Below are 21,160 nucleotides of genomic sequence, written 5' to 3'. Positions count from 1 at the left end.
TACCACCAGCCCACCCTGCGCATCCTAACTCTCCACTCCTGGATCACGCCTGCCCTCTCAACTGTCATCTTGAGACAACCCCAAGGAAAATACACATATCTCCAAGAGAACTCTGTTTTCCAAGCACCACGTGCTGCTCTGTATCAGGCACTGTGCCTGGTACTTCATACAAGGCAATGTGGGTATAATCACACCCATTTACGAGATGAGAAAACGGAGTCTCAGCGAGGGGAGGGAATGTGCCCAATGTCATACAGCATGGGGGCTTGGAACTGTTACTCCGAAGCCAGTCTCAGCCCCTGGTTGGCTCTCACTGACACACCCCATGGAGGTCTGAGCCCTGGAGGGGCGGGACACAGGGGTTCAGAAGTGCAGGAAAATAGTGTTGGTATAGATGGAGTCGTGCCTTGGGAGGGCAGAAGCTGAGCTGGCCAGAGGACAGGGTGGGCCTGAGCGAGGCTCCCCAGCACTGGAGGATCATGGTTTCACTCCGTGGGACGCTACTCACATGCGCCAGGAATCACAGAACACCATGTGTGGTTTGGGCTTCTCTGGCTGCACTTAGGACAATCAGTGACAGCTTGGCAGGCACTGTCGCCCCTTCCCTGAACTGCCTGCCATGTCCTGGGTCCCCGTGTGGACCCTCCACGGAACACATCATCATCACCACTTGGCCTTGACCTTCTATTTCCCGTCTTTAGTTTCATTTTAACCACACGCCTCAGGTATCCATTTCCCCTTGCTGGGGCCAAAGACCCGAGCTTTGGGGCAGACGTCCTCCTCCTGTTGCCCTGAGGCCTTTTCTACCCCTGGGGTCTTGGAGGAACCCTTGTTGGCTGAAGCTGGTGCAAGTCTGATGTGAGGGCGGGAAGGGAGTGACGGTGTCACACACGGCACGATGAAGGGCACCTTCCCAGAACCACACTCCCCCGGGCACTCCCTCTGTACAGCGTCCCCTCGATCTGGACATACCTGGCTATCCAGTCCAAGCAAGAGAAGCATAATAAAAAAGAGAATGGACCAAAACGTGGGCAGCGGCATCATTGTCACAGCTTTTGGGTAGGCAATGAAGGCCAGGCCAGGACCTAAAGGGAAGAGAAAATGGGGAGGGGCAGAGGGGGAGGCACATCAGTGACCCAGCCACCCGGGGCACTGGAGCTCACACAAAGACACTCGGGACTGAGGCGGTGTCCCAAACCCCAAATGCAGGGAGGAGCCAGGTCTGAATCTGTGCCTGGGGGAAGAGCCCAGGCCTGCCTCCCTTTCGGATGGGGTGTACTGGGGCTCAGGTGGGGCCCCGTTTTAGCATCTGTCTCCTATGCAGCAGTACAAGTGGCCTCACACCAGAATCCGGCAGACCTGGCCATTTGGGGGCAGGAGATGGGACCGAGCCTGGGACCCAGTCTGCCGGCTTGGAAAAGGAAGGCTCCCCAAACCAGAGCAACCAGGCCAACGTTTGCTGGAAGGAAGCAAAGGGGGAAAGATCTGGTTATCGGACTACCGAAGCCCCCGTTGGCAAAGAAAAGGTTTCTACTTCTGAGTTAATGACTAAAACATGGTGAAAGAATACAGAACCATGCCCTGCAGGGCAAACCTCACTTCAGGGGTGCATCTGTGCACCCCACTGAGCAATGTCAGAGGCAAGGCCCAAAGCTAAAGGGAGGTGTGTGCGGGGCAAGACCCCAGGCTCCGGAGACCCGAGACTTCCATTCAGGTCTCATTCCACCTTCTCTTTATGTCACCACGCACCCCTGCAGGGACCTGCTTCCCCACCTGAGAAGGGAGGGGCAGGATCCAGGAAATGACTCCCAAGGAGACTTCTCGTGCTCAGATTCTCAGATGCTGAGCCCACTTCCCTAGAAAAGGGCTTCTGGTTTCTGAGGAGGGGACTCGGACAGAATCTGGAGGCCCGGTGTGGGAGACGGGAGCCCCGCCAGCTCAGGGGGCATCTTTCGGCCTGGAAACATTCCAGAGACATAGAGAAATGTCTCCTCCTGTCTCCGGCACATCTGGGGGGAGAAGCCAGGGGTTAAGAACTGAGCCAGTGATTAAGACCTGTGGTTCTAAGAGGCGGCAGCAAGCAGCAAAAGAAAGGAGGCCTGAAAGGGCCCGGGCTGAAAAAATAAAGTAAGATCCACAACTTAAAAAATAATAATAATAAAAATAAAATAAATAAATAAATAAATAAATAAATAAATAAATAAGGTCAAGAAATGTGAAAACAAAAAGGGCTAGAGGCCAGGATATTTAGAGCAGATATCAGAAACCAAATGACTAGCTTAAGAATGAGAAAAAAACAAAACAAAACACAACAACAACAACAACAAAAAAAAAAAAACACCAAAAAAAAAAAAAAAAAAAACCCCAACCCAAAAAACCTTTAAAATAATTTGGAGCCAGAAACCGCACAGTGGGGCGTTAACCACAAATGTGGCAGGCAAGGGCGAGTCCTTCTACTGTCCAGAGTCTACTCGGGTATCCTCAGGCGGCGATGGTAGCAAATCCCACGAGAAGTGGTAGAAGGGGCGGTCCTACCAAAACCCCAAAGTCCAAGCTGCAACGGAAGCCCCATGTGCACCTCGCTGGGGCCCCCCTGGTCCCCCTACACGTCAGCTCTGGCCCGACTGGTAAGCGTCACTGCGTGTGGATTCAAGTCCAGCCGACTGCGAGACAGATGTAAAATGGGGCCCCCCAACCCCCACCCGCCACCCGCCGCCCGCCCGCTGGGGCCTGGGGGAGGTTCTCAACACGCTCGTTTCTGTATTTCAGTTTTGCCTTTCTCAAGCCAGCCTCTGGGAGAGGGTCTGAGCATCTTTCTCTAAAAGCGCACGGGGAACTATAGAGAGAGAAGTCCATGTGAAGTCACGCAGCCGCTCCGAGCACCAATGCATGCCCCTCCACGAGCAGAGAACGCGCCGCTGCACGTGCCATGTATACTCCGTTCGGCCAAATAATTATCTTGTTCAAATGCACTTCGCTCAATATGGTGCTTGTTAAAAGCTTATTAGAGAAATAATCACCCTTGAGGTATCTGTCAGCTGTTCAGACATCACCGTGGGGAATAAACAACAAGGTCTTTGAAGTGGACAGAAGGAAGAAAACAACTTAGGGTGATGATATATACACATATAAAAGTACCTAGTTGTCCACAGAGAAAGATCTATTTTAGATATCGAGATATACATATATATATACACATATATATATACATATATATACATATATATATATCCCACCACCAATTCACTCCATGCTCCTGGCGATCACAACTGCTTTGCAAGCCCTCAACTGAAAAAAGCCGCTGCAAAGAAGCTGCAAATGGTTTCCCCCCTCGTCACTGGACCTGCCAAACTCCCAAGTGGGTGTGGATCTTTCTGGAATTAACTTTCTGTGTCCTCAGTCCCTGGCCTGCTTCTTGGGGCCCTTGGGGAAGGAAAGCTATGTCTGATGGTCCGACCTGGGACTGGGGGCCAGCGGAGAGATGCGTGGGCTTGCCACACTTGTCCTGCGACACTGCGGGGCGGGCGGTGGGGAGGGGGCAGAGAACATCTTTGCCAAGCAAGGATGAAAGCAGGGCCCACGGGCTCTGAGGTCAGAGAAAGTCAGAGGAGCTCAGATGCGTTCTCACACAGGGAAGACCAGAATTATCACGTGTGTCCAGGGTGAGTGGGAAGGCAGGAGGCAGAGGACGTCCTCGTGGCAGAGGGGCCTGTCCAGGAGGTGGCAGGCGCCCTGTCCAGGAGACTCCAACTCGGATCCTGATCAGCCCGAGCAAGGCCCTTGCTCTCAAGCCACTGGTCTCCTCATCTGCAGAACAGACGTCTAAATGCACAATGCTGAGGTACCCCTGACCCCCAACGGTAGGGTTCTGTGGCTGAGAAGCCAGGACGCCACCCTGTTTCCAACAAGGGCCAGGGCAATGCCATGGCAAGGGCTCTAGCTATGCCTGACTCTGGTCTGTGGTGGTCCCTGGAGTTAGGACACTAGGCTGTCCTCTGGACCTGAGAGGGGCCTCAGCCCAGGACCCTCGCTTCTCTCCATGTGGGCCCAGAGAGGTCGTGAGAAATCAAGAGGTCGGGTGCAGCAGAGGACATGTACCAAGTTACCAAGCCTTCCAGGCAGCTGATGAGCCCCCACCCAGTGAATGGGCAGGACAGGAGGGAGGTAGAGAAGCCACAAAGATAGCCCTTGGGGAACTCGGGAGCCTGTGGTTCCTGTTCCCGTATCCAGGCCACTGCAGTTCTATGGCTGCAGTTCCGGGACTTAGCACTTCCGGCAGCAAGTCCTAGAATACTGTGGTTCTGAAGCTCTAGGATTCTAGCAACTGAAGGCTTTGTCATTTTCAGGTTCCAGAACCACCTTCCTGGAGCTCCAGGATCCCAGCCTAGGATCCCAGGCTTTGCAGAGTTCACGATTCTAAGACTTTCCTCTACTTCCGGAAGGAGCACCCCACCAACAGGGCCCCACGCCTCCAGGGGGTGACACTGTCCCCACAAACTACCCCCAAACTGGGTCTGTCACGGTCCCAGCGGGCGACCGCCATGCCCACCGTCTCTCTCCCACCCCACTGCCTACGGTGGTGGCTGACACAGGGCAGACTCCATAAATCAATAGCATCGGTGGAATGAATGAATGGGTTTGCTAGAGGGAGCGCGCTGGGAGCAAAGTGCAAAATACAGAAACCAAAGCTGAGAAGGTGGTGATGGAATGCCGACTGGTGGCTGGCTTGGGCCTGAGTTAGGAAAGTGGTTTCTGTTGCTGAAACCAGGAGTTTGCTGGGGAAGGAGAGGGAGGGAAGACCACACAAGAGTAGCTAAGTATTCCCCCAACTTAACCAACCCCCATGTTTCTGCTAGCCCCTTGGGCCAAATTGCAAAGTGCTTAAAATTTAGCTTTTGTACTCTTTGATATGTGGGGGACATCTTGGTGGGGGGGGTCCGTTTCGGAAACCAGGCTCGTCCCCCCCCCAAAGCCCCCTGGGGTCTGGCTTCATGCCTGCAGTACTTGGCTTACACACTAGGTGGCAGTGCCCACCACCACTGCCACCAATACCACCATACCTGACTCAGCCACATCAGCAATGTCCACCCCTTGCTCTTGTGCCATGAAGCCCAGGATGGAAAAAATTGCGAAGCCAGACACAAAACTGGTACCACTGTTCAGGCATCCCAGCAGCATACAGTCCCTAAGTTACACATATGTCAGGGAGCAAGTTAATTCACAACACAAGGAAGCCACGCTCCCTACTTCTTCTCTTTTTTTTCTTTAAACATCATCATTTCTAAGGTTTACCAGGCCCGCTGGCGCGACACTTGCCTGTACGAGTTGTACTTGTACTTGTTGTAGCTCCCCAGAGAGGTCATGGCCCCCAGGCAGATGGCGTAGGAGAAGAATATTTGGGTCCCGGCATCAATCCATACCTACGGGGGTTGGGGTGGGAGTGGTAAGGAGAGAGAGAAGGGGCCGTTAGGACCAGCTTCCTGGAGGGGGCAGTGTGGGCCCTGGGCACCTCAAAATGTGCAGACTCTTGACTGCAATGAGAGCATTTGTGCTGGAATCCAAGGCGTCTTTGAAGGCAATACTGAGCTGCAAGGAAGCCCAGAAGTCAAAGAAACCCCCAGTCACTGAGCGTCAGGATTAGGAGGATGGACTTTTGAAGCAGACAGATCTGAATTCCAACTATGAAATGATTGTGGGCAATAGGGACTCCCGCCTGGAGCCTCAGTTTTCACATCTGTACCATGGGCTCCACTGCCCTGACGCACAGCACTATCATGCCTATTTTCGGAAAATAGATTCAGCCCAGTGCAGGCACAGGGCAAGACCGTGAAGTCAAGGCCGCTATCGTTACCGTAACTGCTATTGTCCGGGGACCCCCGAGTTGGAACGGGGAGGATTCCCGAACGGATTATGCAGGCAAAGCTGCTCTCCAGAACTTTCCTTGAGCAGCTCCCGATGGCCACAAAACTGCCTTCCCAGCTGTCCTCTGATGTTGGCCAAGCCCCCTCTCACCTAGGAGAGGGCGAGAGGGCAGTGGGGAGGAGACCCAGAGCAGCACAGGACCTTGAAGGCAACTTGAAGGTTGAGGATCCTGGGGACAAAAGGTCCTCAAATGGGCCAGTAAAACATTGTAGGGTGTTCTCCAACCTCCCGCGGTCACATGGCTGACTGCCAGGAGCCAGACGTTCAGTACCTGCCCCCTGACCTTCCCAGAGCTCATCGCCAACTCTGAATTCCGACCCCGGCCAAGGAAGCCAGAAGCGGCACTCCTGAGCCGACTCTCCCATCCCCACGAGGCAGCCCTCTCGGCCACTGTGGGCAGAGGCCAGGGGCGAGGAGGAGGCTGGCTCCTGAGACCAGCACCCCTTACCTGGCACAGGGCCCGAAGAAGACTATAAGTGGCTGGCCTCAGGAGGCCTCGACATGAAAAGATATGCCCACAGTGGGAAGGGCCCATGTGCACGGTGAACAAGCTGCCACGGCCCAGCGGAAAAGTACCGGAGCCGGACGGCCTGACCAGATGCGTGTGCCCAAGAACCGCGGAAACTGGGCCGCCAGCTTCGCTTCCCCCGCACCCTGCCCTGCCTGGCCCCGGGTGGGAGGGAGGACAGGCTGCCTCCCGGTGTACCTGTGGGTCCTCCAGGCGGCTGATGTCGGGGTACAGATAAAACTTGATGCCTGCGCCTGCACCGGGCAGTGTCAGTCCACGGACCAGCAGCACCAGGAGCATGGCGAAGGGGAAGGTGGCCGTGAAGTAGACAACCTGTGAGGGACGAGAGGGATTCAGGGGGGCCCGTGGCCTCACCTGCTGCTGTCACATTCCAGCATTCCCTCCGGAGCCGAAGGTCTGGAGCTGAGCCTGCTGCTTCACTTGCTGTGTGATCTTACACACATCGTTTAACCTCTCGGGGCCGCAGTTGCCTCACCTGTAACCTGGGTATCACACAAGTACTCACCTCACAGATTTACTGAGATTCAATGAAAGCAATCCTATGAATATTTACTGAACATCTAGGCCCTGGCAATAGAGCGGTGGACAAGGCAGAAAACGAATCCCTGCCCTCACGAACAGACACTCATGGAAAGTAAGAGTGTGAACTATCAAGTGTATGTGTAAAAGGCTGACCCCAGTGGTTGGCATGTGACACTCAGTACGTGTTAGCTGACATTACAACTGTTAGTACGACTCTTGTGGTTCGGGATCAGTTAAGTGTGGGTTCAAATCCCAGCTCCGTCCCCTCTCTTGCTGGGTGGCCTTGGCCATGATGCTTAACCTTTCTGGGACTGTTCCCTCATGTGTAAGTGGAGACAAAAGTAATAAAAGACCTCTGTCAAAAGCTGAGGTGAGTGCCTGGCACTTCGGTGCTCGAGAAATGGGGCCTGTTGTTGACTCTGATTTTGTAGGAAGGACACGAGAACTTCTAGGAGGAGATGAAGTCTCTAAAGCCCCTTGGCCAGGAGATGGGGAAGAGCCTCCACTCCCTTGGGGCCGTGGGAGGCCCACGGCCTTCCCTGGGTCACACAGCACATCCCAGGCAACCTAAGGCCAATTGGAGGTGGGGACCAGAGACGACCGAGGCTGTGCCGTGCCATTGCCAAGGGCCTGCCCTCCATATCCTCCCCTGTCCTGAGAGCGCTGGTCTTCAAACACCGTGCGGCTTCAGTTCCGTGAGATGGATTTCCCAATCTTTTCCTTCAACCCGAGAAGTTTCCAGGCAGGGTTTATGCCCGGGAGGGGCTCAGAGGTGCACGGCTCTGAACAGGCAGCGAACTCCTGGTACTTCCAGCAGGACACTGGCTGAATGAGGACTCCCCAGGCCCGAGCCCACTTCGTGCTCACCACATCCCCCCTAAACTGGTGTGCTGGCCACCGTGCTGACAGACGAGGAACCGAGGCTCAACAGGGCTTGAAGACTTGCCCAGGTCATCTAAAGAGCACAGGACCTGCACCCAGGGCCCGTGCAGATTAACCACCTCGCTCTGAGCAAAGAAAGGCATGAGGTATTTCACTTTGCCCATGGAGCACATACAGAAAGGTCATGTTGACCACCTGAAATGCTAAGACTAGGTCGCAGAGCCCCTGACTCCCTCGGGACCTCAGAAAGGAACGACTATGTAGCCAATGCACCCGTTTTACAGGTGAGGAAACAGACACCCAGGGAGCATGAATGTGTCTGTGGTGCTGGGGGGCGGGGGCAGTGCTAGGTTACTGCAGCCAGAAGTGCCCAGGTGGGGAACAGAGGCCAATGGAGGCTGACAGACCCTGAACCCCACCGATCTGGCACAGGAACCCTCACTAGAGCACAGTTCTTGGGGAGCCAACATCCCTTTGAGTAGAAAGAACTAGAAAGGGCCTCTGGAAAAGGGCAAGAAGAAAGCTCTCAGGACCCGCCTGGCGCGGCTGCCCGCAGCCAGTACCGCCACCCAGCACTTACTGAATGCTTACTGCGAGCCTGGTACTATTCCAAGTGCAGCAACTTCTATACTTAGTTAGTCCTGCCCTACCCTAGCCCTTTGAGGTAGGTTTCAGTCCTATCTTTGTCTTTTTTTTTTTAATGTTTATTTTATTTTTGAGAGACAGACAGACAGACAGACAGACAGAGTGTGAGCAGGGGAGGGGCACAGAGAGAGAGAGGGAGACACAGAATCCGAAGCAGGCTCCAGGCTCGGAGCTGTCAGGACAGAGTCCAATGCGGGGTTCCAACCCACGAGCTGTGAGATCATGACCTGAGCCGAAGCTGGGATGCTCAACCAGCTGAGCCGCCCAGGCGCCCCGTGTTCATCATGAAGGTGAGGAACTGAAGCCTTTGCTCAGAGCAAGGTGGTTAATCTCCACGGGCCCTGGGTGCAGGTCCTGTGCTCTGTAGATGACCTGGGCAAGTCCACTGCTTGCCCACACAGGTCACACAGCACTTAAGAGGCAGAGCAATAAAAAGCCCTTCTGTGGGGCGCCTGGGTGGCTCAGTCGGTTAAGTGTCCCACTCTTCTGTTTTCGGCTCAGGTCACGATCTCACAGTTGTGAGATCGAGCCCTGAGTCGGGCATCATGCTGAGCATGGAGTCTGCTTAAGATTCTTTCTTTCTCTCTCTCTCTCTCTCTCTCTCTCTCCCTCTCCCTCTGCCCCTCCCCTGCTCGCACTTGCCCTCTCTCTCTCTCTCAAAAAAAAAAAAAAAAAAAAAAGTCCTTCCAAGTCTGGCAGTTTATTCAATCCTTCCAACGACCCGAGGAAGGCTGGACTCCCCAAGGGCACAGGTTGAACTTCAAGCTCAGTGACTGGCTTGCTGTCAGACCTTGAGCAAGCTACTGTCCCTCTCTGGGCTTCATTTCCCCACAAGCTGAAGCCCGCCGAAGTGGGAGGCTCAGGCCAGATGAGCTCTGAAGTTCCCTCCAGCCCTGCCACCCCAAGGGGAAGGGTAGAGTGGTATGGGTCACCCAGGCTGGGGTTTGCATCCCACCTCCGCCACCTCCCAGCTGGGTGGTTTGGCCTCAGCTTCCATCTGTATGGGGAGGATTAAGGGAGCTGACCTCACCTGCCACCCTCAGGGAACCTCGGCAGCGATCCTGGTGACCCCAGGTGAAGGGCGGGCCCTACACCTGTCTCTGCAGCTCCTTCCCGGGATGCCTTTGCTCCATCAGGGCCTCAGTTTTCCCAGCAGAGAACCCTTCCAATTTCCCAAGGACCAGAAGGCAGATGCAGAGGGCGGAGGCAGGCCAGGAAGCCACAGAAGGGGTGAAAGAAAGAAACCCAGCATGGCCCCCTCCAGGCCGCTCCTCCCTTCCTGCAGACAGGCCCCCAACCAGTTCCCAACTCTGGGCCCTGCTGTGGGCCACACCCTGGGCCTGGTGAACAACAGCTGCTGACAGCACGCTGTCCCCAGAGGGCGGCCACTTCAAAGCCAGCTGGGCCCCACCAGGCTGGGCAACCAGGCTCTGGCCAGAGGGCTTTGTGTCAGGGACACAGGAAACCACCCAGGGATGGGGGTGGCTTCCCTTGTTTTCACATATTACATTTGTTTAACAAGCACTTAAGTAGCACTTACTGTGTGCCAGGCACTCTACTAAGCTTTATGTGTGTTACTCATTTAATCCTAAAGGGGTCGGTACGTGTATCACCTGAATTTTCTAGATGAGAAGACTGGCCCAGAGAGGTTGATGTCAGGTGCCTGGGGTCACAGAACTGGTAGGTGGCAGAGGTGGGACTTGATCTGGGCCAGCTGACCTCAGAGTCCCGTGTCTTTTGTGTGTGTGCATGTTATCCCTGTCCCTCCCCCAGTCCAGACCAGGACAGCCCCACCTGATCACAGCCCCACCTAGTCACCCCACTTCATCTGCCTTTTTGGAAAGCCACCCTTGTTTTGCAGAACTCGCTGCTCTGAGGACAAGCCCCTGAGACCCATTCTCTCAACTTTTCCGTGACTCCCCCGGGATCCTCACGGGAGAGGCTGGTGCCAGCCGCCGCCAGTGGGCCTCTAGTGGTGGCCCAGCAGGCCTTGCCACGGGACGTGGTATTTTTCCACTCTTGCTGGCAAGCTCATGGTTCCTCTGAGCCCTTGATCCAAAAGCCCTGTGGCCCAACTGCCCTGGAAACTTGAGAGGACAACACTTCCTCACTCCCCTAGGGACGGTGGAGAGAAGGTGGTCTGCAAGGCAGGAGGGAGACAGGTTAGTCTTCCACTGCCCTGAACTTCCCTTGGGGGGAAAGGCCTGGGGAGCTGGGGTCCCTCAGCCCAGAGATGGAGGTCCGAGAGGTGGGGCCATGAGTCTGTGCCCAGCACCTAGGCAGGCCCTGAAGGCTTTCACAGCACCCCTGTGTGTGTGAGGGCAGCATCACGAACTCATTTCACATAAGCGGAAGGACGTGCCCAAAGTCACGCAGCCTGTGGGACCGAAACTGAGATCCCAAACCACATCTGACTCTGACTGCCACCCCTTTGTTTCTAAGAGCCAGAGAGAAGAGCTGGCGATGGAAGGGTGCGGCCTCAGACCATGTCTGTGCATCTGTCTGCCCGCGAATGTGTTCCCCTTCGGGTCCATGGCGCCGTACTTCCTGTGTGAGGGTCTAGACTTGCGTCACCTTCTTGGACCTGAGGCTCTGTGAGCAGGGACATGCCTGCCTCATGCCCCACTGCACCATCAGGCTAGCACAGGTTAGGGCAGGCAGCAGGTGATGGTTAGGGGGTGGAAGAATGCAGGGCGCCGAGCTTGGCAGCTGGGCTGTCTGGGTTCAAATCCCAGCTTGTCCCAGACACCTCAGAACATTAGGATGGTTAAATGAGCTAATAAACAGCACTGAGAACAGTGCCTGGTGATGTGTGTTACACAGCATTTGCTGCCATTATCACGGTTTGTTGAATGAATTAAGCCCCAGCATACCTGGGCCACGGCTCAGATCCTTGGAATGCCGACAATTTACAAAAACGGGAACTGAGGCTCAGAGAGGCAAAGTGACTTGAACTTGGGTCCTGAGCTGCCCAGGCCCTCCCTCCGTCCACCCCCTCCCTACCGGACCAGTGTCAGCCACTGAAGCAGGGCCATGCCAGGATGAGGCCTGCCCTGCTGCCCATGGGCCCAGCCCCCACAGCGGCCATGAACCTGGTCTGTGGCCAGGGCTGAAAGCCATGGCTGGCGGCCGGCGGCGGGCGGGCAGGCAGGCAGGCTGTAGAGCTCAAGGAAGTCCACAGAGCCTTACTGTGTTTGTCTTGGCTTCTTTGGGCTGGCCCAGGCCCTGCTATTGTTCTGGGAGCCATGCCCGCCCCTCAGGGGCCTGGAGCTGTGTGAGGAGGAGGTTGTCTCCAGGGGTGGGGAAGGGTAGGGGACCTCTGTCAAGTCACGTCTTCAACTGGCCACAGTTGCAGCCTGGTACCCTCCACTTTTCGCTTTGATTCTATTGTCTTGCCCGCTGTTCCTGCGAAACATCAGCTTCCTCCATCAGACCGGGGGCTCCCCATAGGTCTGGATCAGATATACCTCAGGGCCTTTGCACTGGCTGTTCTCTCTCTTTAGAATTTTTTTTTCCTCCAGATATCCACATGGCTTACCTCTCACTGCCTTCAGACCTGTGCCCCAAAGTCACCTTCTTGGTGAGCCTGCCTGGCCACCCTATTTAAAAGTATACCCCAACACTTCCTATTCCCCTTCACCACACTGTCCTTTAACCACCATACTCTAGTCACCACCTGACTCCTATATATTTCACACATTCACCTTGTCACAACCAGCAAATGTGTCAGCTCCTGGAGCACAGAGATGTCTGTCTGTCTTGCTGACCCCTGCATGTCCCCCGGCCCCATTCCTACAATAGAACCTGACGAATAGTAGAGGCACAAAATGGACAGATGCATAAGGAAACGATCATGTCTCCAGCATTGCTCAAGAACACTGCTCCATAGAAACTTCCTGAGAAAAACTCATCTCCAAGTGGGGAAACGGAGGCCCAGTGAAAACAGGATTGGTATTTACTTACTGTACCATCTGAGACAAGCATCGTGCTGGCTATGTAACACTTCTTGTTTGAACCCTTGCTTCCACCCGTTCTGTAGATGAGGAAACTGGGGCTTCAAGGTGAGGCAGTACCTTTGAACAAGCCGCCTAACCTCTCCCAGCTTAGTTCCCTCACGTTTGAAGAAAGGCGGTGAGGAAGCAGCTTGCACACAAGATGGAGGAGGAGGTGGGGTGTCACGGGTGAACGCGCTCCCTGAGGCATTGTGTGGATTGCTCGAGGGGCCCTCTTCCTGCCTGTCCCGGTGGGGCAATGCTGGCCAGGGGTGCTGCGTGTGGACATTTCTGAAGCCTGGCCTGCTTCCTTTCTGGACGGGGTTTTAGGACTGCAGGATGGCTCCAAGCACAGAAACAGGCAGAGGGTGTGTGGGCTGGGCAGGCCCCCACTCCAGAATCCTTCCCATTCTGCCTCTGCCATCCTGGGCGCCCGGATCTTGCCCTGAAGGAGATGCTGGGATCCATTCAGATCCGTGATTTCACTTCAGGGGCTCTTCATCCAGAGACAACAGGGTCTTTCATTTAAATTCCGGTGCAGCAAAGGCCCCTTCTCCAAACAACGTAACCACCCACTGCCCACTGCTGTACCTCAAATGCCACCTTAACATACTCGCTTGACCTTTGGGGGCTTTTAGACCTTAAAGAGATTTTCCCCCATCGAGATGCAACTGATAGGAGGGAAATGATAGATGGGGGACATGTAAAGGCAGATGAGCCAACACCTTCACTATGGCCTAGAGCCTGGCCGAGGCACGGGCTCACACCCCTTATCATGACAGAGCCCTCTGCACTGACCTGAGATGGCAATGACCATGATGCCGGCCAGTGTCTTGGTCAATCAGGTAATGGTTTAGCTCTAACTTTAACAGGTAACATTTTAATCATAGGCTGACATTTTCATGATGGCCAATACACCAGCCCATAGCTAAAACCTCAATTATAAGCTAACATTTTAATGATCAGCTACTACCTCTGTTAATAGCTAACAGTCTAGTCATCGTGTAACATATTAAATCAGCGGCGAATATTTCAGTGATGGCTAACATTCTGGTTAACAACTAACATCTTGGTTATGAGCACATGACTTAATCTTATCAGCGAAAGCTTTCCTTAATAACTAACAACTCAGTTTCCGGCTGAAATGTCACTGGTAAGATGATTATTCAGTGCATCGGACTTAGCAGCAAAACTCCCGGTCAGTGCTTCTCAAACCCTCAGTGAGCATTTGGATTATCCGGGGATGCTGTTCAAATGTGGGTTCTGATTCTGCAGGTGTGGGGGAGGCCCATGGGTCTGCATTGCCAGCAAGTTTGCGGGAGATGCTGCCCGTCAGGGCGCATTTTGCAGAGACAGGGTCCGTGCTGTTAGGGACTGGCTGAGAACCGACAATCAAGCTGCCAGCTCACCTTCCTTGCAGCTAACTTCACAGTTACAAAGCTAACGTCGGATATCTGCTAACAGCTACGCTTGGCCGTGGGAGCCAGTGATTATGGGAGCTTGTACAGGCGCCACAGAGCCCACTGACCAATTTTCAGGAATTGTGTTAGCTCATTGTGAAGCCCTTGGTAACTTGAAGTCAGACATGGTGGGAGTATTTCCACCACGAAGTGGGCAAATACCACAAAGCAGGGCCTTATTTTCTTTTAGGGGACTGCTCTGTCGCACACACCAGCACTTTGGTCTGGGCTCTGCGTCCAAGCGGGAGGGCCTGGGAGGGGGATAGGTGGAAGATTCTCTGGGCTGAGGCAGGGGAGAGACAGAAACACCACTCACTTTTCCCGTGGACTTGACGCCCTTCCAGATGCAGAAGAAACAGACCAGCCAGACGAGGAGAAGGCAGAGAGCAAGGTCCCACTTCAAGGAGCCGGGGTCGTCGATTCCAGAGGACAAGCTCAGCACATTGCGCCTTCGAGCAAACAAAGCCGCAAGTCAGTCGGGCCGGCTCTGGGACAGCGAGAGCTGAGGCCGAGGTGCCAACAGGCTGGGGTTGAAACCCCGACTCAGGTGCCATGTTTCCACAAGGCCTCTCGCCTCTCCAAGCCCTGGAATTGCCATGGGACTTTGAAGCAGCTCCCACCCAGGCCACAGGGCTGTGGAGAAGTCAACAAGGAGATAGATACGGACTCCTACGTCAGGCGAACCTGGGTTCAACCCAGTCTGGCCTCAGGAAAGTTAAGTAAACCTCCAAGCCTCAGTTTCCTCATCTGTAAAATGGGCACTAATTCCTGTGGATCGATTCTTAGTAGACCCTGCTTCAGTGCCCACCAAGGGCCAAACACTGGGTTCAAACTTGGCTCTACAGGGTAATCACTGGGCTGGTTACCCAAACTCCTGGACCTGAGTCTCCTCATTTGTGAAATGGGAATGACTACCCTCCCCCAACACTCTGTCCCATCCCTCTTATTCTATTCACCCCTGTTCCTTATCCAGATCTCCACTAAAATGTAAGCCTCACGAGGCTTCTACATGCGGCTGCACAGCACTTTATAGAGATTGGTGTTAAAAGAAAACCCACACGGGGCGCCTGGGTGGCTCAGTCGGTTGAGCGGCCAACTTCGGCTCAGGTCACGATCTCGTGGTCCGTGGGTTCGAGCCCCGCGTCGGGCTCTGGGCTGATGGCTCAGAGCCTGGAGCCTGTTTCCTATTCTGTGTCTCCCTCTCTCTGACCCTCCCCCATTCATGCTCTGTCTCTCTCTGTCTCAAAAATAAATAAATGTTAAAAAAATAAAAAAAAAAAAAAAAAAGAAAAGAAAACCCACACGAAGTACTAACTACAGGGTCCGGGTGCAACCAGCACTGGGTAAACCTGTTTCTGTCCTGGCCTTGAGACGCCCAGAGTAGGTCCTGGTACCTAAGCGATGCTGGTCTCCTCCCAACCCCCAGCAGGGATGTGAAGGTCTTGGGGGTAGGGGGGTGGGGACAGGTAGACGGTCTGAAGGCTAATCAGCTCAGAGCACCCACCCTCCCTGCCCGGCATCACACAGCAGAGGCTGGGTCCTTGGGAGTCCAAGAGACTTACTGACCTGTGGAAGATGCATAGAAACATCTACTCACAGACACATCTCTGCGGGGCAGATGCCATCTGAAGTCAGGGTGGGGCAGCACGGGGTGCTGACGGCCAGAAGCCACACATCGTAATGCCAAGAAACTGTCCCCATTGTCCCGGAGCCCTGATACTGCAGCAATGACCAAGGGCAGGCACACCGAGCCCAGGGACGTCAGCCCTGCCCGCCACTCCACCAGGGTCCCTGTCCGCTGAATCCCCGGGCTGCTGACCATGGGAGCCAGGGAGCTCGTGCTCCCCTGGGGAAAATCTGGTTCGCTCCTGTTCTAACCAAAGTTCGCTCCTGGTTTCAAGGCCACACTCAAGCAAGAGAGGCAGAGAGGGAGTGTGACTTTGTGCCCTAGGCTCTCTTCTGTAAAACGCAGGTAACAGTTCCTGCCCCCATGCTGCTGCCTGGCAAAGCATTCCAGACCATTCCCTAGCTCTCAGCCAGCCTGTGGGAAGTTCCCTGTGGTCAGGGCTCTGGGTCTCAGAATGCCTACTGGGCCAGATGTGTCATTGCTTTTCCTTCTTTTTTCCAGAGTCAACATGAGGACCTTGAATAAATCCAAGATGCCCCTCTCAATTGGCATTCAACCGAGGCCTTTCTTTGGGTCACTGCCATGGTCCCAGCACCTACAAGAGCATGTGGCACATAGTACAGCCTCGATAAATACCTGTTGAGTGAACGAACCAGGGACTCAGCTGAGGCAGCTGGCAAGTTCACATGGCACTCTGGACCAATCCATGCAGTATTACCATTAACGCACCTTAAAAGGGGGCAGCTTTCCTACCCTTTTCTTGATGAGAACCCTGACATCAAATGGCCTCCCCTCTGTCACCCACAATGGTGTGCTCATACCATCCACAAGGCCTTTTCAATTCATCTCATCTGATTCAAGGACTAAGGTCACTGGCCCCATTTTACAGATGGGGAACACCAAGGCACGGAAGACCCAATTGCCCACAGACACACAGCCAGCAGGCAACAGTGTTACCACCCTGTACTCAAGCCTGTCTGACTCCAAAAGCCCGCACTCTGTGGACTCCCCCATGCTGCTCCTCTGGCAAACAGAGAATAGAGCCTAAACTTTAAAAAGAATCTGTCAAGTCCCTGCTATGGGCCAGGGTCACCTGAAGCCTCAGGCCAGGGGGCATCCCCGTGAGGCAGGCCGTCCGCCAGACGCATCCCGGCTGGGGCCCTGCCAAGCACGTGGATCTGGCGGCTGCAGCTGCCTGAGAATAAAAAGCCCTTCCCGCAGGCTCCAGAGCTCAGCGCCTTCAATGAAGGCCCGGGGCATGCTGGGCAGCGGCCCAAGGCTTCCTTGTGAATGGGCAGCGTCACAGGGAGAGTGCTTTTCCACCTCCACACCTTTGCACACCCTCTGCATTGCCAGCCACGCGGCCCTCGGGCTTCCAGAGAAGCCTTCCCTGCTGCCCCACAGACCACCAGAGTCCCTGTCGGTCTTGCGGCTTCTATATGTGGCTGCACCGAGTGTCACCCACGGGTGAAAAGTCTGTCTTGCCTACCAGGCTCCAAACATCCCAAGGACAAGGATCTCACAGGCAGGTACACAGTAGGTGCTCAGCTAACGCTGAGGAGGTGCCCGGCCTTTTCTGCTCTCCTAAGGGCAAGCCGACCAAGGAGCTTGAAACCCCAGAGCTCAGAATCTGATCACACCACGGCCAGCCGGTTCACGGACGCCCTTTCGACCTTCTCCCCCTCCTGTGCCGGGTAAACCCCTGGTGCCCGTGACAGACGGGAGGCTTGCTCTGGGCAGCTAGCTACGCAGCTACGGAAGCCACAACAAACAAGGAAACTGAGTCTCCGCTGCTGGCAGCGAATTCCCTAAAGGAGCTGGCGACACCTGCAGCGACACTGTTAAAGGCACGTGCTCTTGGATCCGGCAATACTCCGTTCCTAAGACTCTCTCCTGTAATTACTCTTGCACGTGTGGCCACCGATGGGGTCCACCCCAAGCTATTCATCGCAGCAGCGTCTGCAGGGCCGACGCCTGGACGCCACCCAAATGGCCCTCAACAGGGGCTCCTCAGGGGCAGGGAAGACACACAGTGGGATGCGCCACGGCCCCTAAGACAATGGGAAAGCTCCCTGGATGCAGATAAGGAACATAAAACAAGTGAACAAAGCAAGGTGGACAGCACTGTGGCATGCTCCCTATTGTGTTCAAAAGGGAAGGGGGTGGATGTACATTTGTGCTTGACTATGCACAGACTATTTCTGGTAGGACACACAAGACGCGGTTGCAGTCGCTGCCTGTGGGGAGGGGGACCTGGCGGTGGGGACACGGGGGAGGGGCGCTCACTTGGCACTGAATACCATTTTTTCTATTTGGCTGTTTTCAGTCTGAATGTTTTTCTCGGTGAATGTTTGATGTTGTCCGAAGAAGGATTCCATGTTTTTAATAGCACCTTTATAAAAATTATTTAAAATTCTTGAAAATGTTTGTAATGGGCCATGCAGACGTTCTAGGAATGGAATGAGCGTGTCTCATCCGTCAGGGGTTGTCAAAACAGAGCCCAATGTGGGCCCAGGGCCAAAGTGACCAAAGATATCTTTGGGTAGCCGTGGAGGCCAGAGAGTGTGTGCATCCGTTCGAACCCCTCTTTGAAGGGACCCAAGTGTGAAGGACCCTCCCCAAGCCCCCCCCCCCCCCCCCACCGTGGGACTCCTGTGGCCTCAGCCACAAAGCAACAGATAGGGATCTGTTGGGCCTTCCCCCTGTGATGCATGGGAGGGCTCAGGAAACTGTAGAGTGCTGTACCCCAGAGGCACGGCTGTGGTGCACTGCCCCTCGACGGTGCCTGCTAACCACCCCAGGAGACTGCACATTACCCCAAATCTAGCCATGTCCCCAGCACTGCCACCACTCCTGTCTGGGCCCCCACTGCTCCCCAGAGCTACTTCAGCAGGCTTCCCACTTGCCTTCCTGCCTCCACTGTCACCCTGCCCCCAAGTCTGTTCTCATCAAGAAAGAATGTGTCCATACCCAAGTCAGGTCACACCCCTCCTGTGTTCCATATCCTCCCTTGGCTCCTACCTACCTGGCTAACGAGGCCCTCCCAAGCTGCCCCCATCTCTTTTTTGCCTCCCTGAATAAGGTGACCAAATACTCTTATTGTTCAGACCTATTAATAATGACAGTGGGACCACAGGTGTAAATGGGACGTGTCCGGGACAAGCTTATGTATGGTAGTCCCATCTCGAACCTCAGTAAGGCCCCTTCAGCCACTATGTTCTCTGAATAGATTGAGCACATTCCTGCCTCAGGACCTTTGAACTGGTTGTTTTCCCAGCCACGTGTTACAAGACATGCCAACGCCCTCCCTGCTTCAGGTTTCTGTTCAAATGTTACTTCACTGGGGCAGCCACTCCTGTCCATCGTATGAAAATAGCATCCCTGGTCACTCTCCTCCCGCCCCGGTTTTATTTTTCATCATGGATCATCACTTTTATACTGCAATCATATTTGTGTTATCTGTGTAATGTCTGGCTGTCTTACTGCAATGACACGTCCATGGAGGCAGGGCCTGTGTCTGATCACTGCTGGACCCAGAGCAGTGCCTGGCACATAGTGGGTGTCCAACAGACATTAACTGAGTAAATTAATCATACCCAGTTGGTTGATGGGGAAACTGAGGCTCAGAGAGGTTCAGGAATTCACCTGAAATTACCCAGCTAAAAATCAACCCTGGGCCTGCCCTGGGGACCAGCCCCCTGTGTACCAGGTCCTACGCTGCCCTTCGCGAGGGCCCCCAGCATCCCAGGCTTCCCTGCATCTCTCATACAGAGGGAGGAGGCCCAGAGGTGAGCTGCATTCTTGTCCAAGAATAGTAATGATTCATGCCAGGGTGGGATCCAAAAAAGAATCGCCTGGACGTCTGTTTTGAGTCGGCCGCCCCGCTGCCGTCCAGCCAGCACTCAGAGATGTAAATACGTCCTCCGAGTGGGCCAAATCGTTTCCTTTTGACTGCCGGCCAGCCATTTATTGGCCATGGCTCTTCCCTGGAGACTGGCGGAGGCAACAATTATAAAAGAGCCCGTCCTCCCTGAGCATGGGGCCACACAAGGCTCTCTCCACCGCCTCCTCCTTCCGACAGCTGCAGGGGAAGATTGGCTGAGCACGGCTTGTTTGCAAATATGACTCATTTCTTTGATTCTAATAAAGCCTAATGATACGTGCTGAGCTCCCGGGGGGCTCGGGAGGAACCAGGGAGGAAGGCATGGCTCCGGCCTGATGGAGGGCATTAGGCCAGATCTGGCCCCGCCTGGCTTCCAGGGCTGGGGTGAAGCAGGACCCTTGGGACAGACAGAAGAGGACCCCAGAGCAGAGACATGCAGGACAAGGTTAAGCGGGGGCAGAAGCTCTGTTTTCCATCACAGAGCAACTCAGAGTCCAATTATAATTCACAGCCAGTGTGAAATGAATGTCCCAGGGGCCCAGGTGGCTGTCACAGGGGTCTGCAAGGGCACATCTCACCAGCTCCTGCCGACAGTGGTGCTTTGGCATTGCAGACAGGGTGGGCGTGGGGGGTCCAGGCCAAGAGAAGACCCCACGCAACCTGAGAGTGGGTCACGCAAACACATACGGCACAATTTTACCTGTGACCATGGGCTTGCGGCTGGTGGGGACCCAGACACTGCAGGTGGCGTCTGGTGGCAGAGGTGAGGTCTGGGAGCTCTGCTGCCTGTCTAGCTCCCTGCGTCACTTAACCTCTCTGGTCCTCAGTGTCATCCCCAAGGAGCCGTGACTGGAGGCCCTGTCCTTAGCATATCCCTTGTCTTAGCTCTTTAAATAAAGCCAGACTGTGAAGGTGTTGAAACCATGCTATCTCCAAGGTTTAGAGAGGTGAGGTCACTGCCCTGGGGTGCTGCAGCTGGGATGCGTGGTGGCCAGAGTCAGCCTCCCTGCTCCCGATGACCTCCTCTAGTAAAACTGGAGGGGGAGGGGCAGCTGGCAGGGATGTTCGGCAAGTTCCTTCCCTGTCCAGGGCCCATAAGGAAGTCTCAGCTTTCACAGTGCCTTCTTATCTTGATTCCTAGGCAGCTCTCATCAGGCATCGTTTGCTGAAGGCAAGGTCACCTCGAAGACCTATGCGTCTGCTGCAGGTGAGAGACGTGGAGGGAAACGATGGCTGGGGCCGGGCTTTAGCTCGAGGGACATGGAGACCAGCCTTTTGAGAGTCAGCTGGTACCAGTCACGGATACCTCCATGATGCCCCAGCAAGCCTCTCCTAATGGAAGCCACAGAGCTGGTCACTGTAGGGCTGGTGGCTATTTTCAGGGGAAATCACAGAAGGGATTTCCAGACCCACTGATGCCTGAACCCTGTGAGGCCCTGTCTATAGTTGGTGCTTCATATATGCCCTAGTCTCTCTCCCACTACTGTGTTCCTTGAGCAGTGTCCAAAACATATTCACTCATGTCGCTCCCCTTCTCGTATACCTTCTATGGCTCCCCCTCCTAGAGAACAAAGCTCAAACTTACCGGGCTAACATTCAGAGCCTCAAACCTTCTCCTGGCCCCATGCGTCCTACACTCCGGCCAAACTGGTGACTTTACTACTCCCAAACACTTGTGTGTGTTCAGAATGGCATGCC

The 21,160-nt window shown here is 54.7% G+C and overlaps 1 protein-coding gene across 2 annotated transcripts in view; it reads right to left on the bottom strand.

Moving 5' to 3' along the window:
• SLC6A6 (solute carrier family 6 member 6) overlaps nucleotides 1-21,160 on the bottom strand; it is an 87,808-nt gene that overhangs the window by 16,077 nt on the left and 50,571 nt on the right. For both annotated transcript variants that reach the window (XM_027042727.2, XM_053218894.1), the window contains 5 exons: nucleotides 14,269-14,401; nucleotides 6,629-6,763; nucleotides 5,317-5,420; nucleotides 5,061-5,185; nucleotides 973-1,085 (listed from right to left, as the gene is read on the bottom strand). In XM_027042727.2, the coding sequence (XP_026898528.1) occupies nucleotides 973-1,085; nucleotides 5,061-5,185; nucleotides 5,317-5,420; nucleotides 6,629-6,763; nucleotides 14,269-14,401 (610 nt within the window). The remainder of the gene's footprint in view (nucleotides 1-972; nucleotides 1,086-5,060; nucleotides 5,186-5,316; nucleotides 5,421-6,628; nucleotides 6,764-14,268; nucleotides 14,402-21,160) is intronic.

This window comes from Acinonyx jubatus, chromosome A2 (genome assembly GCF_027475565.1).
Source record: "Acinonyx jubatus isolate Ajub_Pintada_27869175 chromosome A2, VMU_Ajub_asm_v1.0, whole genome shotgun sequence".
Classification (NCBI taxonomy): Eukaryota; Metazoa; Chordata; class Mammalia; order Carnivora; family Felidae; genus Acinonyx; species Acinonyx jubatus.
Note: the sequence above shows the minus strand (reverse complement) of the source record. Positions and strands in the feature narration are given on the sequence as shown.